Source organism: Camelina sativa, chromosome 14 (genome assembly GCF_000633955.1).
Source record: "Camelina sativa cultivar DH55 chromosome 14, Cs, whole genome shotgun sequence".
Taxonomy (NCBI): domain Eukaryota; kingdom Viridiplantae; phylum Streptophyta; class Magnoliopsida; order Brassicales; family Brassicaceae; genus Camelina; species Camelina sativa.
The window spans coordinates 26,001,761-26,028,484 of NC_025698.1; the positions used below are offsets into that span (position 1 = coordinate 26,001,761).

The 26,724-nt window shown below is 34.0% G+C and overlaps 6 protein-coding genes across 10 annotated transcripts; 2 read left to right on the forward strand and 4 right to left on the reverse strand.

The window, feature by feature from the left end:
• LOC104742503 lies at nt 2,063-3,076 on the reverse strand (the record flags this gene model as incomplete). The annotated part of the gene is made up of 4 exons (XM_019235594.1): nt 2,063-2,354; nt 2,481-2,615; nt 2,714-2,736; nt 2,967-3,076. Coding segments are annotated over 4 exons (507 nt in total), but the record flags the coding sequence as incomplete, so codon positions are not given.
• LOC104742504 (putative fucosyltransferase-like protein) lies at nt 3,700-6,421 on the reverse strand. The gene is made up of 7 exons (XM_010463512.2): nt 5,855-6,421; nt 5,531-5,691; nt 5,184-5,425; nt 4,991-5,095; nt 4,693-4,849; nt 4,379-4,609; nt 3,700-4,286 (listed from the first exon to the last, which is right to left on the reverse strand). The coding sequence occupies exons 1-7, from the start codon at nt 6,251-6,253 to the stop codon at nt 4,031-4,033; spliced, it is 1,551 nt and encodes a 516-aa protein (XP_010461814.1). The 5' UTR covers nt 6,254-6,421; the 3' UTR covers nt 3,700-4,030.
• Nucleotides 9,941-12,490, forward strand: LOC104742506 (ABSCISIC ACID-INSENSITIVE 5-like protein 4). Of its 3 annotated transcripts, none has more exons than XM_010463517.2 (5): nt 9,941-10,092; nt 10,686-11,768; nt 11,855-11,926; nt 12,024-12,053; nt 12,181-12,490. In XM_010463517.2, exons 2-5 carry the CDS (start codon nt 10,752-10,754, stop codon nt 12,256-12,258), a joined length of 1,197 nt encoding a protein of 398 aa, XP_010461819.1. In that variant the 5' UTR covers nt 9,941-10,092; nt 10,686-10,751; the 3' UTR covers nt 12,259-12,490. The 3 variants fall into 3 exon arrangements, with proteins under 3 accessions (XP_010461819.1, XP_010461820.1, XP_019091727.1); XM_010463518.2 differs by having other exon boundaries at nt 10,742-11,768; XM_019236182.1 differs by lacking the exon at nt 9,941-10,092 and having other exon boundaries at nt 10,129-11,768.
• Nucleotides 12,269-15,650, reverse strand: LOC104742505 (probable receptor-like protein kinase At1g49730). 3 transcript variants are annotated; one of them, XM_010463514.2, is made up of 9 exons: nt 15,467-15,650; nt 14,506-15,060; nt 14,131-14,418; nt 13,782-14,046; nt 13,639-13,691; nt 13,490-13,557; nt 13,296-13,385; nt 13,111-13,195; nt 12,269-13,026 (listed from the first exon to the last, which is right to left on the reverse strand). In XM_010463514.2, the coding sequence occupies exons 1-9, from the start codon at nt 15,549-15,551 to the stop codon at nt 12,518-12,520; spliced, it is 1,998 nt and encodes a 665-aa protein (XP_010461816.2). In that variant the 5' UTR covers nt 15,552-15,650; the 3' UTR covers nt 12,269-12,517. The 3 variants fall into 3 exon arrangements, with proteins under 3 accessions (XP_010461816.2, XP_010461815.1, XP_019091726.1); XM_010463513.2 differs by having other exon boundaries at nt 14,506-15,063; XM_019236181.1 differs by lacking the exons at nt 12,269-13,026; nt 13,111-13,195; nt 13,296-13,385; nt 15,467-15,650 and adding an exon at nt 15,242-15,460 and having other exon boundaries at nt 13,445-13,557.
• On the forward strand, nt 18,783-20,981 carry LOC104742507 (PI-PLC X domain-containing protein At5g67130-like). Its single transcript, XM_010463520.2, has 8 exons — nt 18,783-19,088; nt 19,185-19,307; nt 19,393-19,530; nt 19,636-19,734; nt 19,835-20,138; nt 20,232-20,455; nt 20,546-20,632; nt 20,713-20,981. Exons 1-8 carry the CDS (start codon nt 19,008-19,010, stop codon nt 20,731-20,733), a joined length of 1,077 nt encoding a protein of 358 aa, XP_010461822.1. The 5' UTR covers nt 18,783-19,007; the 3' UTR covers nt 20,734-20,981.
• On the reverse strand, nt 23,049-25,115 carry LOC104742508 (uncharacterized protein At4g06744-like). The gene is made up of 2 exons (XM_010463521.2): nt 24,176-25,115; nt 23,049-23,786 (listed from the first exon to the last, which is right to left on the reverse strand). Exons 1-2 carry the CDS (start codon nt 25,069-25,071, stop codon nt 23,210-23,212), a joined length of 1,473 nt encoding a protein of 490 aa, XP_010461823.1. The 5' UTR covers nt 25,072-25,115; the 3' UTR covers nt 23,049-23,209.

Sequence of the window (26,724 nt, forward strand, 5' to 3'; positions counted from 1 at the left end):
TTTTAATCTATCTAAGAATGCTTGTTTCAATGTTTTTTGGGTTTGCATCCTTGATGATGATTTCCGGATCTGAGTAGTGTGGTAGTTCTTGAGGATGGGATAGATTAGGTGGAGGATCTTAGGATGTAGAGTGTTTAAGCTTTGATTTGTATGATCCCTTCTGGACTAGAGTTAGAAATACTAGTTTCTCTCTGATCAATTGGAACTAGGTCTTAGACATTTCCGCACCCAAAAGGTGTTCGATGAAATGTCTGACCAACTAGTGCCAAAGACTTACGTTCCTAGTCTAAGAGATTAGTTGTCTAGGATGTTTTTTGACGTGAATGAACTTGTTTGTCATGCCACACTTGATCATGTTTCTCTAGCGAGAGCTAGATTTGTAAGTGGTTGAGTTTGAGTAGCTTCTGTCAAGAGATTGGATTAGCTAAGAAGTGATGTTCATTGTTTAAGGATGGTTTGCTTGTGGCATGTTAAACACTCTATAGACTAGGATACTCCACCGACATCAATTACTCCCATCCTTAGGACTTCTTTCTTTCTGATTTTTGATTACATTCCTGAGACTGTTTTGATTCTTGTTGTTTAGTTCATGCTTTGACTCGTTTTTGTTTTCATTCATTTTCGCTTCTTGTCATACATTCTCGTTTCTAGTACTAGAACACATTTCCGTTTTGCAGTATGATCATTCTAGGATTGTTAGATAAAAACACTCTCTTTGAATTGGCTTGACTTGTGAAATCTTGATTGCATCCTGAGTGACTAGCATCATCCCAATTGGATTGACACCTTAAGTACTACAACTACATAAGGTTAATTGAACTTGCTAGGATAGACATACAAAAAGCCTAGTATCAGCTACGATATTCTTGCGAGAACACAGATCATTATCAATGCCTATGAGATTGCTCGTGATCCAAAACTCTAGGAGTACCCAGATGAGTTTAACCATGACAGGTTTCTCGAAAGTTCCATAGATTAGAAAGGACTAAATTTTGATCTTATACTGTTTGGATCTGGTAGGAGAATATGTCCAGGGATGACAATGGGAATCATGCTTGTTGAGTTGGCATTGTGTAATTTGCTTTACTTCTTCGATTGGGGATTGTCGGAGAAGGATGAAGGCAACAAGATCATCACTGGAAATGAAGATGTTGTTACCTTCATTCAAATTCTTCATCAGTGAATATATATGTACACTAGAGATTCAAAGATAATAAAATAATCGTCATTTCGTTCTTCACCACTGAATATATATGGTTTGGTTATATACAACTTAGCTTGATTCTTACACAATAAATGAAAGTTCTTTTTGTATGTATGTGATTTAGTTGCAAAAAAAAAGTGATTTTCGAGTTGGAGTCGGCTTATTGAGTCATAGTGGACTATGAGAGATCAAACCCAAACCTTCGCTCGGGACCGAAATCGCAACTCCCGACTTGGAATGGGCAGGCTAGTAGAAAGCCAAACCCGAACCCGGCTCAATGAGAACGACCCAATGTTCCGTCACATTTATTGTCTCCACTCGGATCACAAGCAAACGTTACTAAGCTCAACGTACGAACATAGTAGCTTAACTTATTTATATAAAAAATAAAAGTTTGTTTCTTCTGATGTGGGACTTTGTCACATTAGTATATTACACTTGATTTCAACAAATGTAAATCTTTGAAACAATTTTTTTTTTTTTTTTTTTTTTTTGTTGAACAAAAATCTTTGAAACAATCAAGAAATTATCTTAAAACATGGAATTGCTTACTGCTTTGCTGCATAAACTCCAGAAAATATATTTGAAACTGTATTCAAAGCTTCATATATATACTACATTTACAACAGCAACAAAAAAAAATAAACATTATATAGAGAGAGAAGATAATGAATATGGTCTCTTCACTCTCTGATGTTGATGATGTTCTTTTCTGAGCCATTATTGTTCTTCTTAGTGGATCCTTCACCTATTTAGAGACACACACAATGTATTAAAATAAACAAAGATAAGAGATGAAAGAAACCAGATTTTATAGTGTGTGTAGGAGAGATTTTTTTAACTTAGTTTACCAGAATCTAGATTGTTCGAAGCTTCTTGCAGATATGTTATTTTATTCGGTGTTGATCCATTTAACGGTGTTGTTGTGGTCGTTGTTTCTTCTGGACTTTTAGTTGCATTCTCTTTTGTTGCTCTTCTAAATCTTTAGCAATCTTTTCAAAGATCGAATCATCACAATCAATATCATATAGTAGACCAGTTGTTGTAGGAGGATCTGATTGCGGTGTTGCAGCAAACGATGTAAAAGGATCTGAGTGTGTTGTTGCGGCAAACGGTGACGGATCGTTGATGAGAGAAGAAATTGAATCATCTGTATAAATTTAAGCATTCATCATTAGTTAGACAACATAATAATGTCTAATGATCTTCTTATCATGATGGTGATCATCATTAAGTTCTAACAAGTTGTTACTACGAAAGATATTTAATGACGTACCAGTTGTAGCAAACGGATCGAGAGAAGAGAATGAATCATCTCCAATATCAAAATCATTAAACTCAAAACAATCATCATTAATCTGATCATCTTGATCATGATCATGATGATCATTAGGTTTATGCAACTTTGTTACTACAAAATACATAATTTGAAAACCAATAATATCTTCTTCATAAGATACAAAACAGTCTTAAAACGATAAACAAAAGGATTGATCTCTAATCAGGTACCTGGTGGTTCAGTAGCAGTAGCACTAGTAGTAGTAGGATCAGTTAACTTTTTCATCAGATATTTTTGCTGAGAAAGTAAATCATTTAATTTAACTATATGACGACCCAATTCACATCGTTTGTGGTATACTTTGAAAAAATTTGGACTCTCTATTTCAAGATGTTTCGAAACTGAAAAAAAAAAAAAAAAAACTTTTGAGTTATTTTGTTTCCGATTTTGAAATCCAATTGTGTTCTTTTTGATATAACTTACTTGCTATAGTGATATTTTGACGAATCTGGTGATGAACATAGAGATAAGTCATGGTTTGTTCCAAACTCATGTACTTTTGAATACACCGTTCGATTTTTTCGTGCACCTGAAATAGAGAATTTAAGAGAGATCAGTGTCAAATAATATTTAAGAATTTGAGGAGAAACCAAAAAATCGAATCATTCATACATAATCTATGATGCTTGGAATGTTATTGTTTCCACTCATAACTTGAAAAATTCTAGACGAAGAGGGTTTGTGTTTCTCATAAACCGAATTTTTTTTCATTGATATACAGTATATAAATCATGCGCCAAAAATATAACAAATATAACTAACTTTGTTGACTTTTTAATAAATCAAAAGAATTTGATTGGTCGTTTTAAAGATTCTAAAAAAATGTAAATCTAACTCTCTGAAACGACTCCAAATTTGATTGGTCGTTCTAGATTATATTCGGTTGCTTGTGTTTATCACTTTGATGATTTAATTATTAAATAACCAATATAATATATTTTTGTTTTATATATTTTAAAAGTTAACTACGTACGTCAAAACAATATTGAGAACAAAAAAAATAGTATTAGTTTCGATTTAATAATCAATCATATATGTTGGCATTCATGTCTATGTATGTATATATTTTGCTCATGGCTCATATAACTTTTAGAAAGTATAAGAGAAATAAACAAATACTTAATTATTTCTTTTGAGTCTAATTATTCAACACTGATAGGAAGAAAACTGTGATTACGCATTTAACAGTGATAGGTACCTAAGACATATTCAAAAGACTCAAAACTATCAAATTCCTCTATATCCCAAACATTTCTTTGCACCCATAGAAATGAAGAACAAACTCATCTGCAATGTCGGAACAATATACATAGACCCTCTGACCTCCTCCCTAACAAAATGCATTCACCAATGTCATAACTAAATTAACCTTTAGTTTCAGTTCATCTAATCTTGCACTTTGAGATTCCAGCACATGGACATGTCTTCACAGCTGAGATGATGATATTGATACCTAAAAAGGCTGAAACATATCCATAGGAATGAAACTAGACAAAGACAACCTCAAATTTAGCACAAGGATTGTTTTCAATGTGAGTACTTAGACTCGAATTTCCCTCGAATTTGAAGTTGTACAAAGCTTGTCGTTGCGTTAGGCCAAGTGGATAAATCTTGTGTACTCTAAGCTCACTGTCTCCTCTTAAGCTTACAGGCCTTTCCTTCTTCCAAACCGGCTCATATTTAAGAGACTTGAATTTGGTGCCAACCGCGGATTCTAGAGCTTCCTGAGTCAGATTTTTACCCCTGGATTGGACAAAAAAAGGTTCCCCGAAAATATTCCCGTTAATCCTACCCTGTGTTCTGCTTAAGTGGTGAAATAGGTAAGCTTTTCTAACCTTAAAAAGATGGATTCCATTTCAAACCGGCCTCTTTCTCTAACAAAAACATGATAAACTGTGTCTGATCCTCCCCTGCTGCATTTGCATGGCCGTTTCTTGAAATTCGGGCTCTTCTCTTCTTGTTCTCGGGTCCTCGTGGCCAGGAAAATGCAGAGACGGCAAGAAGAGTGCACAGCAGCCATATCAACAAGTGCCTTGAAAGAATCTGAAGGACCCTCGTACTTCCATCTAAATTAAAACAGAAGCACGAAGAAGCTTTCAAAAAGAAGTTATTACATATATTTACAATCATTTATAGAAAAAAACTGAACCTTAGTGTCTGATTATAAGCAGCAGGATTAGCTGCGAGATACTTCATTCTCTTTGCAACTGGCTCCACATCTTCCATACTCTTAATGTGAAGGAATGAGTCTGAAGCAGGTGCAAATTCTTCTATATTTGGAGGACCAACTACCACCGGGACGGATCCTGAGACGAAATATTGAAAAACTTGGTTATGGAAGAGGAAATATTGAAAAACTTGTTTATGGAAACAAATACTTGTTTGTCTAATGACATAACCAACAAAGAACTTGTAAATTATGCTAACAGAGACAGACTAAAACATACCAGCAACTAGGGATTGGAAGAATTTCTCAGTGACATAATCCTCCTCGTTAGTGTTCTCAAAAGCCAAACTGAATTTGTATCGCTTAAGAGCTTCAACCTTGTCAACTATATGAAACTTAAAAACAATCAAACTGACAGCTCATTTTTAATCCAAATCTCTAACTTGAACAATTTACTTCAATGTCTACGTTACCTTTTCCATCGCGGTTCCGATGACAACCACCATAAGAATCAATCTTGATGTTAGTCTTCATCAGGCCTTCAAGTGCTTGTAGACGAAAATTCCGAGCACCACAATTGGAAATAAAAGCAGCTGCGATGGCTTTCTGAGTCTTTGGTTGTACTGGAGCCATAATATCATACTCCGCCCATGAAAAATACCCAACAGGAACATCTGATGATAGACTAGTGGTCATCACAATATCATAACCTCTCCTGATGAAAAGCAAAACAGCCACAGTTATATACACATCCTCCTACCAAAGCAAAAATTGTAATAATGAAACACGTTAAAGCACTGTTGAGATTGTGCTTACCCACCGTCGTGCCTGAGCGAGATCATTTTCTGGATAGTACTGTGCTGATTCCATAGAACGGATTATACTAAGAGTTCCAGGTTGCTGACCTAATCCAAACGCAGCATCCGGTGTCTTACCTGAACTATCTCCAAATGTACAATCCACAGAACACGATTGAAAGTCCTATCAATTGCGACAGAAACGAATTCAATAACCCAATTCAGAACAAGTATAAATCAAAAACTTAAACTTTCAGTCGTGTAAGAGAGTAAAACATATAAAACATGTAACTGAATCTATTCATAAGATATAGAAACTTATCATGATCCATCTTACAGAGCAGTACCTTTGCTCCACCAGAGACAAAAATCGGATCTTTAGTGAAATCTCGAGAATAAGAAACTGAATCTTCTCTCGTCAACCACTCCTCGCAGTGGTCCGTGAACAATCCGATCTTCTTCCGATCGGATCTAGCCGGAGGAGACTGCGAGAGTGATGAAGGAGACTGGGTGAAGAAGTCGGTCAACGTATCGACCAAAGCGACTTTATCGAGCCGACCCAGGAACCCGATCTCAGCTATAACTACCAGAGCAACGCAGATTGGTAGCAAATTAGACAACTTTCGCTTGATTGATGTAGATGGTGAAGAAGAAGAAGATGATGATGATGAAGGAGAGCCATTGGCATTGGCTCCTCCTGATTCAGCTCCAATTCTGGGTCCTCGAAGATTCGAGAAAACACCCATTAAACGAAACGAGAGAAAGAATCAAAAGGGGGGAGGAGAAGATGAGAAAAGTTTTTGCCTTTTGGGAGAGGATTTAATGAATGTGTATGAAGGTTCTGTCGTTAAATTGATTGATTTGGTATGTTGTGTTTTGGGTTTAATGTTGTTTGTTTTGATTTTATTTCATTGTATCATACGACTTTTGATTTAATTTTTGTTAGAAGATGAGAAATGTGATGTGAATAATCTTTTTGATTATTCAGAGCTTAGCTTCAAAGTCAATGCACTAGTTCTATGGGTCATCGACAGAGCCTTAATTTGCCACGTATAGTTTTGAAGTTTTGATTGGCCTAGCTAGTAGCTAAAGTGGTTTATGTAATCCTTCATGTTACTTCCGCCCCTTAGTGAGGGTTTAAAATGTGGAAGACCTAGAAGCTGCTTTATGGAAATCAAAGTATAGATTTCAACTAAACAAGTATCAGACCACCTTACTCCAAGGGATTACATGGTAGGAGGAAAAAAGATGACTCTCCACAAGTTTCACAATGTGCAATTTTCACTGATGATTCTAATATGCGTGTCATAACGAGGCAATGAAGCTAAGTCTTATTCTCAACTTTCGAGAGTACTGCATGCATTACTCTTCATCTTCCGATTAGTCTTGCACCACGAATTTATATGAAAATACTTTTTTGGTGAATCAAACACCAAAATTGATGGTGTAAAAGCTTTTAAACCACTCAATCAATTATGTTCCACCATCAATTTTGGCATTAGAAACCAACCTATTCGAACCTGAGTAATAAAATTATGGTGCTTTTGAGGTAAAAAAAAAAAAAAAAAAAAAACTTTTAAACCACTCTAAGCCCAAGTATTTTCACATACTGATGAAAAATGATATTATTTTTTAAAGAACTTTTTTAATATTTTGGTGAAAATTTTATATGGCATTTAGTTAATTTTCATAAGATTATATGCCTTTTTCAGAAAAAAGTTTTTACACTCTTACTATGGTAAAAACTCATTTGAATCTGGAAATTGTTATTTAATAAGTAAAGGTTCTTAAGAATTTTCTCTCCCTTTTTACAAAAAAATGTTTGTAGTTCTTTTCTGAATCCTAGAAGAGAAACAAATTACCAGCCAACTTTTTTTGTAAACATTCTAAAACTCTAATTTTTTTTCATTTAAGCCAATGTAAATTTAACATAATTCATTGAGATAATAAAAATAATGTTTTCTAAAAACATTTCTACGTAAATATATGGTCATAATAATATTATAAATTAATAATTATATAAATTTGATAAATTGTGAAATATTTGATTTTACTGATTCTTGTATTTTATATTTAAAATTCTTATTTTCTTCTCTAATTATTCTATTATATTACACATTTTCTAGTGTCATGTTTTTTTTTTCTGTCGGCACAACTTAAAATAATCATAAATAATTGTAGACACTATTACTAGTTTTACAAGCATTATGGGTTCCAAAATCTACTATACATCATCTTTAATTAACTTCATTAGGTATGAATGATGATGAAGATCACTAGTCCGTATCTTGAGTTCATATATATTATTATTTTCACAAGTGAATACATTAAAATAATTTCAAATATACTTACAAACACAAATTAATTTTGTATTGTCATATTCATTTTATTATTGTCTCTTTATAAATGTTGTTTTCGAAACTAAAATTGTAAGATATGATTTTTTTTTGACAGCATGTAAGATATGGTTTAGATTGTCTTAACTTGTTTTTTTATTTAACAATTTTTTTTCAAAAAAATTACAACCTATCGATAAATTAGTAAAATATCGTATTCAAATAATTTCAAATATACTTACAAACACAAATTAATTTTGTATTGTCAGATTATTATTGTCTCTTTATAAATATTGTTTTCAAAATTAAAATTGTAAGATATGATTTTTTTACAGCAAATAAGATATGGTTTAGATTGTCTTAACTCGTTTTTTAAATAACAAATTTTGTTTTTTTTTTAATTTCAACCTATCGATATATTAGTAAAATATCGTATTTTTTGTCAGCCAATGTACCTTTTCGAAGTTCCTAGCAGGGGACAACAGGCAGATGATTTTTCTGACATTATGATTCATTTCTTGTCACAAATATTCACTTGTACCATACCATATTTCAATAGATTGGCGTAATTTTTCTACCGTATGTACATTCCCATAATGATGGTATTTTCCCAAAATCTAATTTTGTTGTTCAACATCTTGGACAAGCCAATCCCTAGAAGGTATCATTAAAAGATCATCAATTCCTAATGGAATGGATGTAGTAGTAGCTTGGTGGAAACCCATAGTCTTTACTTGATGGGTCCTTACTTGATTTAGGATGTGTGATGTATATGCCATCCCAATAAAGTTTTAGTGTGTTTGTTCTACAAGAAAGAAAGCACAAGTTATATTAGAAAAAACAATTCTCACAAATAGCACAAAAATTAGTTTTATTTTCAAATTTGGCACAACATCTATAAAATTCTAAAAATAACATCATGTTTCAAAATTAAATTCTAAACACTAAACTCTACTCCTAAAAACTATGCCCTAAATGAAAAATAGGCAACACAAACATTAAAAAAAAAATCCAAAAATTAATTAAAAATATTGTAATTGTGTCAGTTAATGTTATTTCGGAAGTTTTGTGAAATGTATGATATAAAATTTATTTAAATGCTACTTTAGATTAAAAATATGATAGTTTTGAAGTGGTAAGATTTAGTATTTGGAATTTAAGATTTAGAATTTAATCATTTTATACATAGAAAATGGACAACAAAATAGGGTATTATTGCAAATAGTATAGATAAAAAGGTTTTTTTTGCAAATGTTCCAATAAAGCTTAACATTATAATAGGAATGATCATATATAAAAGGGAAGGTGGAATGGTGGAGTCTATCATGGTTTGATGCTCATTCTATACGCTGGCCAGGCCAACGTGACACAAAAGTAGACTAATTCTTTTAAATAAGTTATCAAATTATAAAAGATGTATATAGAAGAAATCAAATCAGAGACACCAAAGTCACCAATTACCAAATGAGGGAGAGGGCAAATTTTCCATATTTGGAAGTGAATTGTATTAAACTCGACGCAACCGTCGTCTTCTTTTGGGTTGCTTGCTTAGATATATATAACTATGTATGTGGACCCAAAAGAATCACTTGCCAGACTTCAGCCTTTTTTCAACAGCATTTCTGTGTATAATAATAATCCCTATTTTTTTTCTGTTCAAGAACGTTCAACAGGAGTAACAATAGCATAATTCTATAAATTTTTGTTTGACAGGACGTAATTTTATAGAGAAAATATACTACTATTAATAGTTTATAAGGAACCTATCTAAACTTCAATTCGGTTAATTCAGGTAATAACCAACCCTAGACTTATGTAGCAACATCTCAAAAGATTCTTGTGGATCTCTCTACTAAACTAATTCTCTCCATTGTGTGAAGAAGGCAAGAACACCCATCAGCGACTAAAGTTCTCTCACACGTTACAGCTTCTTATTGGATAGACACGAACGTGGATGTCAGCTCAATTAAGTGACTATTTTTTTTAAAAACAAACTTTAATAATAATTAAAACGAGATATTTATTTTGTTTACTAGCTGTAGTAGTACTGTAGTAGTACCACTACCAATATAAAAAGGAACACAAAATATCTAAAAATATATTAAAGTATTAAAAAAAACCCTTAAGAGGAAAAAGCTAAACTCACCCCCTTAAAATGGCAGTTCGTGTCGAGGTTACTACAAGCACACTTGTCGTCTCCCTCCCCCCTCAGCAAATCTCCGTTTTCAGCAATCGCCAATAAACATTAGGTGAAGCTTCCCTTTTAATCCCTTTTTTTTTTTTTCATTTAATTGGAATCTGTCTTTATCTTATCATCATCATCTTTGTATAGTTACCTTTTTTTATTGGTCCGATTCATATTATCTGATCTGTTTTTGTGTGTATGTGTGTGTTCTAAATCGGGTAGTAGTAATGAAGAAGTAGTGGAACTAACTAGAGTTATGAGTCTTCTTCTTCTCCAACAATTTTTTTATTTTTATTTTGAGGGTTATGATAAGATTTGTTGTGTTACTCAGGAATCTTGAATAGATCCGTCATGTTCTTGATCTACCTTTTGGGTTCTTTAAAGAAATGGTCAAAACTATGGATTTTGGTTCAGTCTTGTTTTTGTTTTGGATTTCTTTGAAACCAAGGATCCAGTTTTTACTCTCTGGATCGAATTTTTGTGATCTGTTTATTGCTCCTGGCTAAAAGTGTCTAAAGTCTACACATTTTATATGAAAGTTTCTCTCTTTTTTGGTGTTTACTTGCTCTTATGATTGTGACGCAGAGAGGGTTGTTTTACTCTTATACCTGTTTTCAGTTTTATCTTAACTGTCTGGTCTTACTCTCTCTCTTTTAGGTAAAGCTAGAAAAGGTTGTTTTTTTGGACTGAAGAAGTGATTCTTTGTGAAACAGAAAAAGAAGCATGGGTACTCATATAGATTTCGACAACTTAGGAGTTGATTCTTCTGGTGGGAATGGGTGTAGTACTTACCAGTCAAAGCCATTGGCGAGGCAGTCTTCGTTATATTCCTTAACGTTTGATGAGCTTCAGAGCACCTTAGGTGAGCCAGGGAAAGATTTTGGGTCAATGAATATGGATGAGCTACTGAAGAACATATGGACTGCTGAAGAAGCTCAAGCCTTTATGACTACTACCCCATCTTCAGTTGCAGCCTCGGGACCTAGTGGTTTCGTTCCAGGGGGGAATGTTCTACAGAGACAAGGCTCGTTGACTTTGCCTAGAACGCTTAGTCAGAAGACTGTAGATGAGGTCTGGAAACACTTGAATTCGAAAGATGGTAGTAATGGGAATAGTAGGACTGATGTGCCGCCTGAGAGGCAACAGACTTTAGGGGAAATGACTCTAGAGGATTTCTTGCTCCGTGCTGGCGTTGTGAAAGAAGATACTAACTCTACTCAACAGAACGATAACAGTAGTGGGTTTTATGCTAACAATGGTGCTGCTGGTTTGGGGTTTGGATTTGGTCAGCCGAATCAAAACAGCATACCTTTCAACGGCAACAATGATTCTATGATCTATAATCAAGCACCTGGTTCAGCCCTCAAAGTGGGTGGAAAAATGCAACAACAGCAGAAACCACATCAGCAGCAGCAGCACCCATATCAGAGATTGCCTCCAACTATTTTTCCAAAACAAGCGAATGTAGCATTTGCGCCTGTAAACTTGGTCAACAGAGGTTTGTTTGACGCTGGTCTAGATGGTCCGGTTAACAGTAATATGGGAGGAGCAGGGGTTACTGTTGCAGCTACTTCTCCCGGGACAAGCAGTGCAGAAAATAATACTTGGTCATCACCAGTTCCTTATGTGTTTGGTCGAGGAAGAAGAAGCAATACAGGCCTGGAGAAGGTTGTTGAGAGAAGGCAAAAGAGAATGATCAAGAATCGTGAATCAGCCGCTAGATCAAGGGCTCGAAAGCAGGTAAAGTTTTTATATAAACCAAACTGGCATTACCGTTTTCTTTTCAAGAACTTTCATATTGATTTTGATATTCCGGTTAACCTCAGGCTTATACCTTGGAACTGGAAGCCGAGATTGAAAGTCTCAAGCAACTGAATCAAGATTTGCAGAAAAAACAGGTTTGTTAAACAACCATTTATTGCCTTCTTATTGCTTCTGCATATTAGAGTCTAGCTAGCTGGCTCAGTTCTTTAACTGAGGTTTCCTGTGTTGCAGGCTGAAATTATGAAAACCCAGAACAGTGAGGTAGAAAAGTCTTCCTTGTTACTTATTTGGAGATACTCTTTTATTAATACGTTTTGTATTTGTCTAAATGTTTGCCTATTGTCTCTTTGATGGTATTGTTAACTGATACTGCTTCTTGAATTTTCAGGTGAAAGAATTGTCGAAGCTGCTTCCATGTCTGGCCAAAACACAATGCTTGAGAAGAACCCTTACTGGTCCGTGGTAAGAAGGTGAAATGAAAGCAAGAAGACCCTGGTAATGTGATACAAACATCACCCAAAAGGAAGACATTTGAAGACTTAATATGTAATGGAAGATAGTTCTACTGTACAGGAGAGAGATTACAGAAACTTACAATGTAGAAATCTTTTGAGCTGAATCTAACTAAGAGTGCAGAGTATGAGAGAGCTTTCAATATGAATTCATAATTATTATAAAATATATGTAAACTTTCAATTCAGCTTATAGAGAAGAAGTGACTTAACTCAGAAAGAGAATCCATTAATTGGAGAGTGAGGTAAACTCTGGCTGTAATGTGACCTGGAAGTTGTACTAGATGATGGACCAAAGATCCGGGAATCACCTCTTTGAAATCTCAAATTACTTCTCTTCCTACTATCCCAGCCTATCTCTCCCTCAACCGCTTTAGCAAATGCACTATGCAACGGATCACAGCTTTCACACAATAGTCTCAGGACTTGCTTAATAGATGGCCTAGACCGGCCTTCTTTCTCGGTACACCATCTCACAACAGCCACAACTGCTTCAAGCTGTTTTACTCCAGCATCATCAATGGAGTCGTTGATTCTTGGGTCTACCAACTCCCGGTGTTTTGATTTCGTCAACAAAAACCGTTGAGACATTTCCACAAGGTTCACACCTTCATCAACTGCTCTTCTCCCGGTTATGAGCTCCAGCAACACAACTCCATAGCTGTACACATCACTCTTTTCAGTCAGCTCTTGCGTAACTACGTATTCCGGATCTACATAGCCTGAAAAAAAAAACTTCCAAATTTTTAAAACTCAGTTTCCATCGAAAGGAGCAAAGTTATTTTGTTTCAGTGTCTTTCCCTGACCTGGAGTTCCGCGGATATTGGTATTCACTGGCTCAAAGCAAATAGAGCCATCTCTAGACGAATGTGCAAGGCCAAAATCTGAAAGCTGCAACCAAGAAAACGTCATTAGCTAGTTAGCCAAGTCAAAAAGGTTTTTCTAACATAGAAGATATTGCTAAGATATTATATTGTTTGATTCCTCATACCTTAGCGACAAAGTTCTCATCAAGTAATATATTGCTTGATTTGATATCTCTATGACAGAGAGGAGGATCACAGTAGAAATGAAGATATTCCTGGAGGAGAGAACAACGTGCAGCCAAGAACCAAAAACTGTAAAAGATATATTATCAAATCAGTTTACAGAGGAAATGTGGATGAAAGACTTTGGAATATTTACCAAAGCATTTGCCACATCGATTGCGATTTTCATTCTTGTTCCCCAACTCAGTGGAGGCTTTCCAGTGGCTGCAAAGACAATATTGAAAGAAGAAACGTTTTCAATACTCTGGATTTCTTATAGTTAAGGTAGAAGAAGCATATATATACCATGTAAATGATCTTTTAAGCTGCCATTTTCCATGTAGTCATAGACAAGGAACCTGGAAGATTGGAAAAAAAAGAGAGTAGAAGATGAGAATGAATACTCTAAGGTAAATGCCGAAAGCAAAAAGCAATGTATGATTCTTGACCTTTCTTTCTTGTTGATGCAAAAGCCTTTCAAAGCAACAAGGTTACGGTGATGCAGCTTAGCTAAAAGCTCTATCTCTCTGCAAAAATCTTGTTCAGCTTGTTCAGAAACTTTGTTCATTCTTTTTACTGCTGCAACCAATCCATCCCTTAGCTCAGCTTTGTAAACAGTCCCAAAACCTCCTTGACCAATCACCGTGTTGAAATCATTCGTTGCATTTGTCATTTCTTTGTAGCTGAATTTTCTGAAAGCTGAAGAAGAATCATCTGCAGATAAAAAGATTTGTCAAGTCTTTTTTCTTTGGTATGATATAACAAAAACAAAGAAATCACTTTCTTTTTTTCTCCCACCTTCATGAATCTTGAATACAGGCAGGGAAGAAGGAATTGATTTTGTTGACTTTTTATCCAAGCTCTCGGATTCATCGAGTTCTCGGTTCTTTTTACGGATAAGAATAACCAGGACTACGAGCATGGTAAGAGCAACAGCTGTAACAACAATCCCAATGGTTGGAACCATTGTTAAGTGATATGGATTGGTGCTTCTACTTGTAGTCATTTGAGCATCACTGTTGCTTGGGCTAATAGCACCAACCGTACTTGGAGAAGGTTCTGGACTTGCCAAAGGTGGAAATGACCCTGTCCATATGCGAATGCAAATCAGACAAAAACAGATTGCTCAAAAACTGATGTGATACTATGGAAAGTTGCAGTCATGTGTCTAACCTGAAGGAATGCTAAGCTCTGTCACTTGAAAGAAACAACCAAGAAGCTCAAGAGTCGATGCATTGCCAATTCTGCTTGCTAATGTAGCATAAGTTGCGTCACGACAAGTACTCAATGTAATGTTATTAGTGTCTGGACCGATGAGATCACGAAGGTAAGTGATACCAGAATTCAAACACTTCCTGCATTGGTTTCCAGAGGAAAGTGGAAGTCTGCAATTTCTTGAAACATGTCCAAATTCTGGAGACTGATGCATTTGTCTTACAGTGGTTCGACCTTCACAGTCATACTTAACAAGGATCTTGGTTCCTAAACCGCAGAAACTAGTAGCGTTTCTCGAGACTCCGTACTGCTCCATGGTTCTAGAGATGGAAGCAATGCAGGTTTCAGATAAATCTGATGCGACTCCAAGATTACTTGACAAGTTAGCGTAACGAGCCACGGATACGGCAACAAATGCGTTCATGTAGCGGCAACATTTGCCTCGGTTGGTTATGTTGGAGCACACAGAAGCTACTAGTGTGAAATTTGATGAACTGAAATCTAATGGACAATCTGCTAAAACACAAACAACAATGCAGCATTACGTTAGTGTCTGGTAAGAAAGAAGATGCCATTTTTAAGTTTTAACAATGGAGACTTGCTTGAAAGAGCAGTCCAAAAGTGTCAAGTTTTTAACTTTTAATAACAATAGCTTTGAAGCTCGAACCAGAGAAAGCTTCAATTTTTATGCTACCTCAAGATCTGACTTCAATTCAGAAAAACAGAGTAGTTTGCATGTAAGCAACTCTAATGAACCAGAACTAAGCAAATTCCCATCGAGAAACTCAAAATCTAGTCAAAGAAAGCAACAAAATTTACAAAACCCAGAAGCTCAGAATTCAACATTAACATCACAAGATTAAGAAAATGAAGCTTTTGAAGAGAGAAGCAAACAGAGGAAAATCGAAAAAGATTAAACCTTTAGCCATTATTAGTGAAGAAGGCAATTGGGTTGCAAGTAATGCAATTAATGCCAACAAGAAAGCTTGACTATTCATCACCATGGCCAAGAGTCAAGAGAGCAAGAGAAGGAGAGAGGAAGAGAGAGAGAGATTATAAAAGGAGTTAACGGAAAGTCCCTGTGTGAATATGACATTCGAGGCTCTGTATTACTCACTGACAAGTGACAAGGAAACAGACAAATTTTAGAGTTATCAACTTGCTGCTGCTATAGTTAATTCAATTCGTGATCAAAATTTGAAGAAATTGCAAAACAAAACCCCCTAATTTTATCATTTCCTCTCGCTTTTAACCTACTGGTTTCGTTTTATTACATAGTATACCACCACGGTCCACGGTAATGGCTCAATGCAACAACACTAACTTGTGAATGTTTGTTCAAGGAAACACAAAAATTTTAAATATTCAAAAGTTGATATTGAGATTGTTTCGTTCATGTGAAGTGATTTGGACTAACACAAATACTACATGATTAGTAGTAGGATTAAAAATTGAAAACAAATTGAAACGGAGGCCGCATGTTTCTATCATGATGTCTCATGCCATTCCGGTAATTATTAAATGTTGTTTGTTTTCATTCGTTTTTAGATATATTAAGTAAAACACATCCGTTGCTCATAATAAACAGTTGTTCTTTGTATGATTGTATATTTGTATCTACAACTGTTAAATTAAATATTAATTTCATAGCAAATCTTCTGCTTTTTGATAAAAGAGAATAATTATTAGACCTTTGTCCTTTCCTTGGAGTAAAAGAAAGGTATTGTTTGTTAATTAAAAGAACAAAATTAAAACAAGCATTTATGAAGTGTTTGGTGAAGCGAAAGCGACATAGGGATAAAATGGCTTAGTGGGTTCATTCGAGGGCTTTGGGATTGATCCTAAATTATCCTAATTTTAGTTTTGGATATAAATTCTTCTTCATCGAATTCAAAAGAGAAAGAAAAAAAAAATGAGATGTAAGAAGCAATGCAATGTGAACCCAAATGGAAATGGTCTACATAACGTTGGTAGGGTCACTCACATGTGCACACCCTGTCATATCTCACAGACCTCAACTGCACAATTTTTTTTTTTTTTTGTTAGGTTTAGATTTTAGTTTGTATGCAATTTTATCCCTAAAATATTGTAGTAATGCCATAGACAAAGCGTTTATATGGTCATTGTAAGCGTTAAATATATATAACTAGGGTTGGAATAAGTCAATCATTTATAATATCAGGCCTGTTCTGGACCTCTCGTTACGTAATAGTGTAGTTTTTATGATAGTAGAAAAGGTTATACAAGTTACCGATAAATTGTATGAAAAAATGAAATAAGAAGAGATGTACTATAAAAGATTTTAAGGAGTCGCGTTGCAAATGTGAATGTGAATATGAGCGCTGAGGTTTGGGGTCCCCTAACCAATAGAAACAAGGTTATCGTACCGTTCTTGAATAAGAAAGAACGGATTGTTTTCTTTTTCTTTTCAAACTTATATCAAAATCATTCGTCCTTGTGCCAATATTTATAACGTGGAGTTGGATTCATACAATATCTCCCAAATTGATCTGTACCCCAACCAAAATCTTTGATATTTTTGGAAATAGTTTAAGAGTGTTTTTGGACTTGGTTTAGAATGGCAGCAAAGTGGGCTACCTTGGGCCGGTTTATTCTTTTAGTTGAATGGATCGATGGTTTATATTATAAAGACAACAAATTATACAAAAAATGGTTATCGGGACAATCGGCGTGTGTAGCTTTGTTCGGAAGAAGGAAGGTAACTGGATTGCGTGAAATGCTCGCTCATGCGATTTGCCTTTTAATAATATCTAGATTTGACCCATGGTACACTACGGAACAATTTTTTAAAAAAACTTTTGAATATATTATAAATAGATCAAATTTTTTTGAATTTTAATATAAATGTTACGTTGTTATATATGTTTACAGTAATTAATAAAAAGGTTAAGATAGATATTCATTAGATATTAAAATAACTCAAATGTGAAATAATCTATATTCAAATATACTTGTTTGGTTACAAAAATTCTAAAACAATTTTTAAAATATATATCAATTTATAAAAATTCAAATCACATCATATGCTAAAAAAATATAAACTTTTATTAACTTAATATATTAAATAGTAATTTAAATAATTAAATATAAGATTAAATAAAAATGAAAGGAGAATTATATTTTACTCTAACATATTGCTTTAAACTAGGTAGATAGATTTTGGGAAATTAATATTATCAAATAAGGAAATCATTATGTTTGGTTGTAAGGATTATAGAGAATTTAGTTAGGACTTGTTTGGATACAAAAATAAGAAAGGATGGTAGAAAAATGTACTAAAAAAATGTTAAGATAGATTAGTCGTTATAGCTGTTTCTTCTTCTTTTCTTTTTCTCTTTTTCCTTTTCTACACTTTTGAGGAAAATATTAAAATTTTACAAAAATAACTCACACTTTTTTTCTATTATTATTGATATGACTTCCATAAATTATCAACGTTGTAGTGTGAATAACTTGCAGACTTGCGGGCAAAAACTAGGATGATAGATTCAAAAAAAACAAACAAATTAAACTAGGATGCTAATATGCTATTTTCTCGTGTTGACAAGTTGTCATTTTAGAGCTTAGGAGTTGTTTTATAAAATTGTTTGCATAATTAAAATGTATATTTTTAATCAAAATTCTACTCTTATCCATATTATTTTAGTTATTTATGAAAGATTTATAGTGCATTTATTTATTTATTGTTTACAACTCGAACACGCACCCTACCAGTATAATAATAGTGAACAAAGAGTATAATCGAAATTTTAATAACCTTAAAAAGTTTTTTATTTAGATTTGAGATGTCCATAACCAAACCACGTCACTGTACATAACATTCTAGCGCAATTGGCTCAGTTAGTTGGAAGAGTAGTTGAATAAGTCTTCATCTATTTAAATTCGCAATTAACTAGTCTACATTTGGAAGAAGAAAAAAAAAACAGACTCGTTTATCAATAACCACTCGAATCATCTTAACTCAAACATGGAGAACATTAGAGAACATTAGAGAGAACCAAAATGCTCTTTTAGGGTTTCAAAAAAAAAAAAAAAAGTCAGTTGGTCGAGTTCTAGACCAATGGTAATTCTCCTTTTTTGAGTGACTGAAACAATGGAACATATATATTTTATTTAAAATGTAAAAATAAAATAATAAAAAGAAAGATTTGATGAAAAAAGAAGAAACAAAAAACAGAGGCACACCAACAAACCCACTTTTGCAGCCCCATTTATTATTATCATCATGTCTTCACCGACACGCGCGCACTTCCGTTCACTCTATTTCTATCCTTAAAATCCTCTGACCCATTTTTCTTGGTCTTAAGAATCTTCACGCAAATGCAAACCCAACATTTTTGTCCAACAGTGATTATGATGATGATGATGAAGTAGCTAACTCTTTCTTCTTCTACTTTAGATTTTTTTGGATTCATTTTACCATCTTGGCGTAGATAACTATGTTTCCAAGACTACTCGTCCTTCTCGTAGCTCTTCTGATTCAATCTTCTTTCCTTTTAGATATATCCTCTGCTCTCCAGGTAACCAAAAATCTCATCAAATTTTAATTTACAACACTTACGACAGAACATAAACAGAGTATCTTTTTCTTGATTTGTCTTGGTTATGGATCGTAGGAGGGGAAAACATGTATAGCAAACAGAAACTGTGACGCTGGTTTACACTGTGAAACATGTATAGCCAACTCTGGTTTCAGACCCAGATGCTCCCGAACCCAACCCATCAACCCCATCTCCAAGGTTCAATCTCTGTTTCATCAATCTAAGTTTTTCGTTTTTATTGATAAATAAAATTGGATTGAATTTATATATACGAAAAAAAAAGACGAAGGGATTGCCTTTCAACAAGTATTCATGGTTAACAACACACAACTCGTTTGCTCGATTGGGGGAAGTGTCAAGGACCGGTTCTGTCATTTTGGCGCCTACTAACCAGCAAGATTCAATCACAAGCCAACTCAGTGTAAACTCTTGCAACAACGTTTCAATACAAAGTTCCCAATATTTAGCAAACCTTTTCTTTCAAAAGTGTGAATCCTTTTTGATGTGTTTTGTTGAATTATTACAGAATGGTGTAAGAGGGTTTATGCTCGACATGTATGACTTCCAAAACGATGTCTGGCTTTGCCATTCTTTCAACGGGATGTGTTTCAATTTCACCGCTTTCGTAAGTTATGATGCATTTTTTGTTCATTGTCTGGTTCACTGGAAACTGTTAGAAGATTTTTTTCATTTATGATTGTTTGTATTGTGTGCAAATGTGGCAGCAACCGGCGATTAACATTTTGAGGGAGTTTCAAGTGTTTCTAGAGAAGAACACAGAGGAAGTTGTAACGATTATCATCGAAGACTATGTGAAATCGCCTAATGGTCTCACGAAAGTGTTCGATGCAGCTGGTCTACGTAACTTCATGTTTCCGGTAGCTAGAATGCCCAAAAATGGAGGGGATTGGCCAAGGCTTGACGACATGGTACGTCAAAACCAACGGTTGCTAGTTTTCACATCCGATTCACGTAAAGAAGCAACCGAAGGGATTGCATATCAATGGAACTATATGGTTGAGAATCAATGTGAGTACTACTATATATGATGCAAAACCATATTATTATATAAAATTTTATGAACATATTTTTTTGTTAATGAATGGGAAGAAAAAATTGCAGATGGAAATGGGGGGTTGAAGGTAGGAGCATGTCCGAATAGGGCACAATCAAAACCGATGAGCGATAAATCGAAATCTCTTGTTCTTGTGAACCATTTCCCTGATGCAGCTGATTTGATAGTTGCATGTAAGCAAAACTCGGCTTCTCTTCTAGAATCTATCAAGACATGTTACCAAGCCGCGGGGAAGCGATGGCCTAACTTCATAGCAGTCGATTTCTACAAGGTACATCTATATCGGTAGTTGTAGGTTGTGGAAATTGTCTGGATTTCGTCTTATTGATTTGTGTGTGTGTTTGTGTATGTGTGAGTTCAGAGAAGCAATGGTGGAGGAGCTCCGCAAGCGGTAGATATTGCTAATGGCAATTTGATGTGCGGTTGCGATAACTTTGCAGCGTGCAAGGTCATTTTCTTTACCTGTTTTGAATCTGAAGCCATTATGTAAATTCTACAGTTTCTTAAAATTTTCAATATGATATGCAGGCTGACGGCAAGTGTGGATAGTAAGAAAGACTGGGCCACCGGACTGGAGGCAACTCCCATAACTAAAGGCTTTCTGCGTTGGTTATCACCTTTGTGTTATTTCTTCTCCCATAAAGTTTTTAGTGTAGAATCGGTTAGATTTTGTTTTTTTGGATTTTTTTTTAGAGATTAGTGTGATGCCTAGTTTCATTATTCTACATTTCCCGAACATATACGAACTAGTCATCCCCTTTATAATAAAACGGAAGTACACAACATTATTTTGTAGACTATATAATTTTATTAAGTTGGTTACAAATAGGTTATACATTAATCATAGATTATATTGGTTACAAATAGGTTATACCAAAAATCTTAAAGAGAATATTTCAAAAAATCATATCATCTAACTTATCATATTAATTTCCTTTATTAAATTATTCATCAAATAAAATCTTTTGATATCTAACTTAACATATTAATTTATTAATTATCATTATACTTCACCTCTCATTTTTATATATGAGTCTATTTTGTGAAATAAATAAATTATCATATTATTTATTATAATTAAAAAATAGTTTTATTTCCGGATATACCATAAGTTGAATTTTTAAAAAACAAATATAAATTGTTCAATCTATAAAATATTCAAGCTTTAGTAATATTATTCTTTAGAAATAATATCTATTCAATTAAAAAATTTACTGAACAGGTCAAAATTTGAGTATTTAAATTCAAATCTACAAAATCATGTATTATAATGACATTCAAGTCATGATGTAGAATATACATTGTTGAAATAACTTCACATATATAACCTAATACAACATATTAAAATTTTATTTTAAAATATAAAATATACAAAATTTTGTATAAAATAAAATTTAAACAGTGTTATAGCACTGGTACTTATCTAGAATTATTAACAATATAAAACATACAAAATAAGTGTTTTTTTCAAGCCATCATATTTAGCATATGATTTTATTGCATAATGTTTTATCCAAAAAAACTTTTTAAAACAATCACATAAATTATATTTTATAGAAAAATTACAATATAAATAAAATGAATTTTAACCTGTGCTCTAGCACGGATCTTAATCTAGTTAAAAATGTTAAACGCAAAGTTACACGGAGGTGAATAAAAAATGTTAAACGCAAAGTTATATAATAACTATAAATCAAAAATTAAAGCATACGCTATTATACCATAAAATGTAATACTCCCTGTTTATTTAGAAGAAAATCACCATCGCTTCTCTGAACATAGGAGTATAGTTTCTTCTACTGATGTCAAAACGCGATACAATGTTGTGTCAACTACAATTTAATTTATCAAATAGTTTCAAATTTTTATAATTTTTTTGTTGTTGACGAAAAGGTTATGAACCTGACCCATACTCTAATTCGGGACCAAAACATGTGTAATGTAGTCCTTTTTCATGTGTCACAGGAACTTGTGACTTCTATGTTTTTGTCTTTAGTGTTTTCTTATTGAGTTACCGACATTTGGTATCTTTTTTTTATACATGAGTCGAAATGCCCGGGAAGTCCTTACCACTAAATAAACTGGAAAGGTTTACTACATCTTTGTCACTCACCCTCATGACTCGTGAATACAAGCCCTTCCTTTCACCTCTTACATGATTCTTACTGTACCCTAGCTAGAAGTCTTTGTTGGAATGTAAATTTTATTCAAGATAAACTTATTTACATCTGCCTTGTTTTAGAATTTAGTTAATATTAAGAAGGTTTAGAGAATAATAGGATGACAATAAATTGAAGAGACATTGACATGCCTCTCTCTTTCATTACTGAGTACCAAATTATTTGTTATTGCTCCGAAAACCATAAAAGTATTTAATGAAGATAAAAATAAGCTGTAAACTGGTGTGCCCTATTTTTTTTTGCCAATAATACATGGTTCAACTTGTTTCTTTTTGCACTAGTTGCCAAATATTAATTAGAGATAACAACATAACCATGTTCACAAAAAGAACCAAAGTAACTGGAGTAGATCCACTTAAGAAACACATAGCTACATGTTAGATGTTGATGGTTCGTGACAACTGATATTTCATGTCTACTTTTGCTTTGCACCACTTACACTCTCACCTTTTTGTTGTTGTTGTTGTTGTTGACTCCTACAGTCCTATGTAGATATTAATCAAGTTTGTAAATTTTAAATTTACAATATTGTCATCCATTGCTTTTATTTTCTTTATATTAAATCGAAAATTGGTTATATATGTCCACTAATTAGTCTAGATGCTAGATAAGGTAATGGAGAAATTATATGGTTTAAGAGAATGAGAATTCAAAAATCAAAAGTATAGATTTGAGATTTGAATAGAGTTTTAAAGTTCGATGGATTATACAACAATGAAAATACAATAGTGATGATGCGAAAGTTCACAACAAATACATTTATTCACTTATATTGCATCATACACCAGAAATTATAAACAACTTGGCTATATATAGTTTCTTCGCCCATCATAATCAAAAGAAGGTTATAGATTCCGAAGCCGGTCCGGGTTAAGTGCGTTGTAAGATACCGGATGAGAAACTTGAGGTTTTCCCTCTTCTAATTGTGCTTGATCCGGTTTAACCCGGTTTGGATTCTTTCCACAAGGGACAATAAACAAAGACTTGGGATCAGAACAAGTCTGTTTCCGCTTGAAGAAAACAGCACATTCTTCTGGTCGTTTCTGGTTTGGAAGATCAAGTATACAATTCATACGAACGTCCAGAATCTTTCGCTCGATGAGTTTTCTACATTTTGGACCGGCCTGAGTGAAGTAATTATAGGAGAGAGACAAGTTTTTAAGACAAGCAATCTCGCATACGATCTCTGGTATGGTTCCATAGAAATTGTTTCTGGCAAGACTGAGTTGTTCCATCTTGTCCAAGCAACCGAAAGAGTACGGTATTGGACCGGTTAATCTGTTAGACTCAACATCGAAAACAGTGGCTTGGTTTAGGTTTCCTATTTGGTACGGTAAGCATCCGGTTAACTGGTTATTCAAGAAAAGAACTTCTTGTAGGTACTTGATGTTGCCAATACTCTCGGGAATTGAACCCGTGAACCTAAGTCACGTCACAATAAATACAAAAATACAATTTAGCTACTCATCAATGATCACAAACACACTTTATTAGCTGTAAATAGAAGCACAAAAACAATTAAACGAATCGAAGATAATATGACCATGACTAGTTTCCCTGTTCAATATTTTTGTACCGAAATTTAAATTTATATATATGACCAATTTTTTAAAATCTAATGGATAAATCGCATTGAGTGTTTATTGGTTTATGTTCTTTCATTTTTTTAGTAAATATTTTTCTTTCATTTTGACTACCCTTTTAAATTTCTAGTTTTGATAATGACCGTTTTGGGTTTCACTAGACAAAAAGAAAAAAAACAAAGTTTAATTTTTTCCTAAATATAAAGAAAAGAGTAAGAAAACCCTAACCTGTTGTTTGCGAATGTGAGGTAAAGAGCAGTGATGGATCCAAGATTGCTTGGAAGGTTCTGAACAAGATTGTTGTTGTTGATGAACAAGACGTCGAGGTCGAGATTAAAGACCTGAGGAGGAACAGAGCCTGAGAAAGTATTGAACCTGAGATCGAGAAACGTGAGATTGGTTCCTTTCAAGACATTGGTTGGGAAATCTCCGGTGAGTTTGTTGTTGCTTAGATCAAGCTCGAACAAGAAGTTCAACTTGCTGACGTCAGGCACAGAGCCTATGAAATTGTTGGAGTTTGCGTGGAAGATGCTGAACGTGTCTAACTTGCCGAGGAAGTTATCTAACGTTATGCCTCCCAATTGAAACCCATTAAACTGGACGCTTGCAACTGCGAGATGCCTTGAATTCGGGAAAATGGCGCATTTGAGTCCGTTGTAATTGCAAACGTCGGGGCCTCCCCAATTGTAAAGTTTATTTAATGGATCTTTGACTGATTTCTTGAATTCTAGGAGAATTGGATAGGCTTTCTTTAAGAATGGGCTATTAGAGAGTAGAGGCATTGGCGGCGGTTGTGGCCGCTTCCTATGCGGTGAACGTGGCCGCTTTGTAGGCGGTGGGAGCTGTTTTGGAGGAGTGCTTGGAGGAAGAGAGGGTGGAGGAGGGCTTGGAAGAGGAGAGGGTGGAGGAGGGCATGGAGTAGGAGGAGGAGGAGGAGGAGGGCAGTCAGCAGGTTCCGGTTCTGGTTCCGGCGAAGGTGAAGGTGGTGGATTGTCGTCGTTACCGCCACCAATGATGATTTCTAAGGATTTTCTGTCGGTAATGTGGTTGTCTCCGGTAGGTAGAGTGAAGTGGAGATTTGAAAGTGCAAGAATGAGAAAAAGGATTGAGAGAATTGAAGCCATTGATTTTGGTGAGATTTTGTGGTGAGTTTTGAGGATAAGTATGGTACTATCAACTATGTATATAAGGAGATTTTTAGAGCATAGAACAAGAGACGACTAAGAGAAGTAAGAATTTTGAGAAGTCAATGGACACTGTCTTTTGGACAGTGGGAGTCCACTAGTACAATAATTGTTGTTTTGCTTATGTAAGTATCTAAATATGTACGATTTAAGAGTATCAATTGTTAATAAAAGATGTAACTTTTGCTAAATAAAATCTTCGTATACAACTAAATATATAGTTGAAAGTTTTGTTAGATGAAGTTAATAATGAGTATTATGAAAGTCGAAAACTAATGAAGCAAAAGAAATATAAATGAAAATTTGGCATGATATTTTGTTCAAGTTATTATTTTCCATTACAAATTTATAAGCTATTCTTAGATTCGTAAAATTTAAGTATTATATCAAACCATTAGATCGAAATTTGTAACATATATGAAGATTAGTTATATTATTCAGTAATTTTAATACATCAACTGATTTTAGGAGTAAAGAAAGAGATGAGTGACTAGTGAGTGAGAGATACTTTTTTTTTGGTTCTTTTGGTACGTTCAAAAGTTTTGATAAGAAAAAATATGCCTATTTATCGTTTAGTTGTGTCCAATACTTTAATATTTCCCTGATCCAACCTTTTTTTTTTCTTTTTCTTTTCATTGCAAAATGAATCACTAATGATTATTCATGTAGAACTTTTGGCAACCATTTGATGATCAACTTTTATTAGGAGCGTTCGTCACACAGATGACAGAACATCAAATTTGCTAGATGTCAGCACGAAACTACACCTTTGTTTTATTGTTTACTACACCCTTTGATATGGTCATTAGTCCAAAATGATATATAATACACAAAACCTCTACATGCTGCAGTAGTATTTGCACTCACATACTTTACATACCATGTTCAAAACTTGGAATTGGTACCAGCCATGGTCAAAATCCTAGACATCTCATTTTGTACGTATCCCCGATCCCCGGAGATAATAATCACTTATTTGAGTTGAGTTAGAACTGCAATTATCTTTCTCGAAATAAAGAAAACAATGTACAGGTATATTTAAATGGGCCCAAAAGCTTTTATGAAAATGCAATTTAGAAGAAGAGCAGATTAACTCATGTGTGGCAAGTAGAACCTATATAGGCCCATCGGTCGTCCAACTATCATTTTGACATTTTTTGCCACCAAAAAGTTTAAACATAAAAAAGGTTTACAATGAAAAAAATTTATTGCAACTTAACGTTAATGTTTTCGTCCAATAAATTTGGTAATGGTAGTATCAGTTTGAAACTATTCGACTGTTGTTAAATAATTAGATAAAGCTATAAGTACTGTTTTCATAATATTTACTATTACAACTTAAACACGTTAGTCATACAATTGAACAACTAAAATTAATGTTTTTTTATTGGGGGATTTTAAAAAATACCTTTTTTCCTATGTCACTTTTTAAAAATACCTTTTTGGTCATTTTCAAAAATATCCCTTTTCTATGAATAAAATCACTAAATTCTAAACCCTAAACTCCAAATACTAAATCCTAACCCCTCAAAACTATATCCTAAATATAAAATGAGAATCCAAACCTAAACAAAAAAAAATCTAAAAATTAAT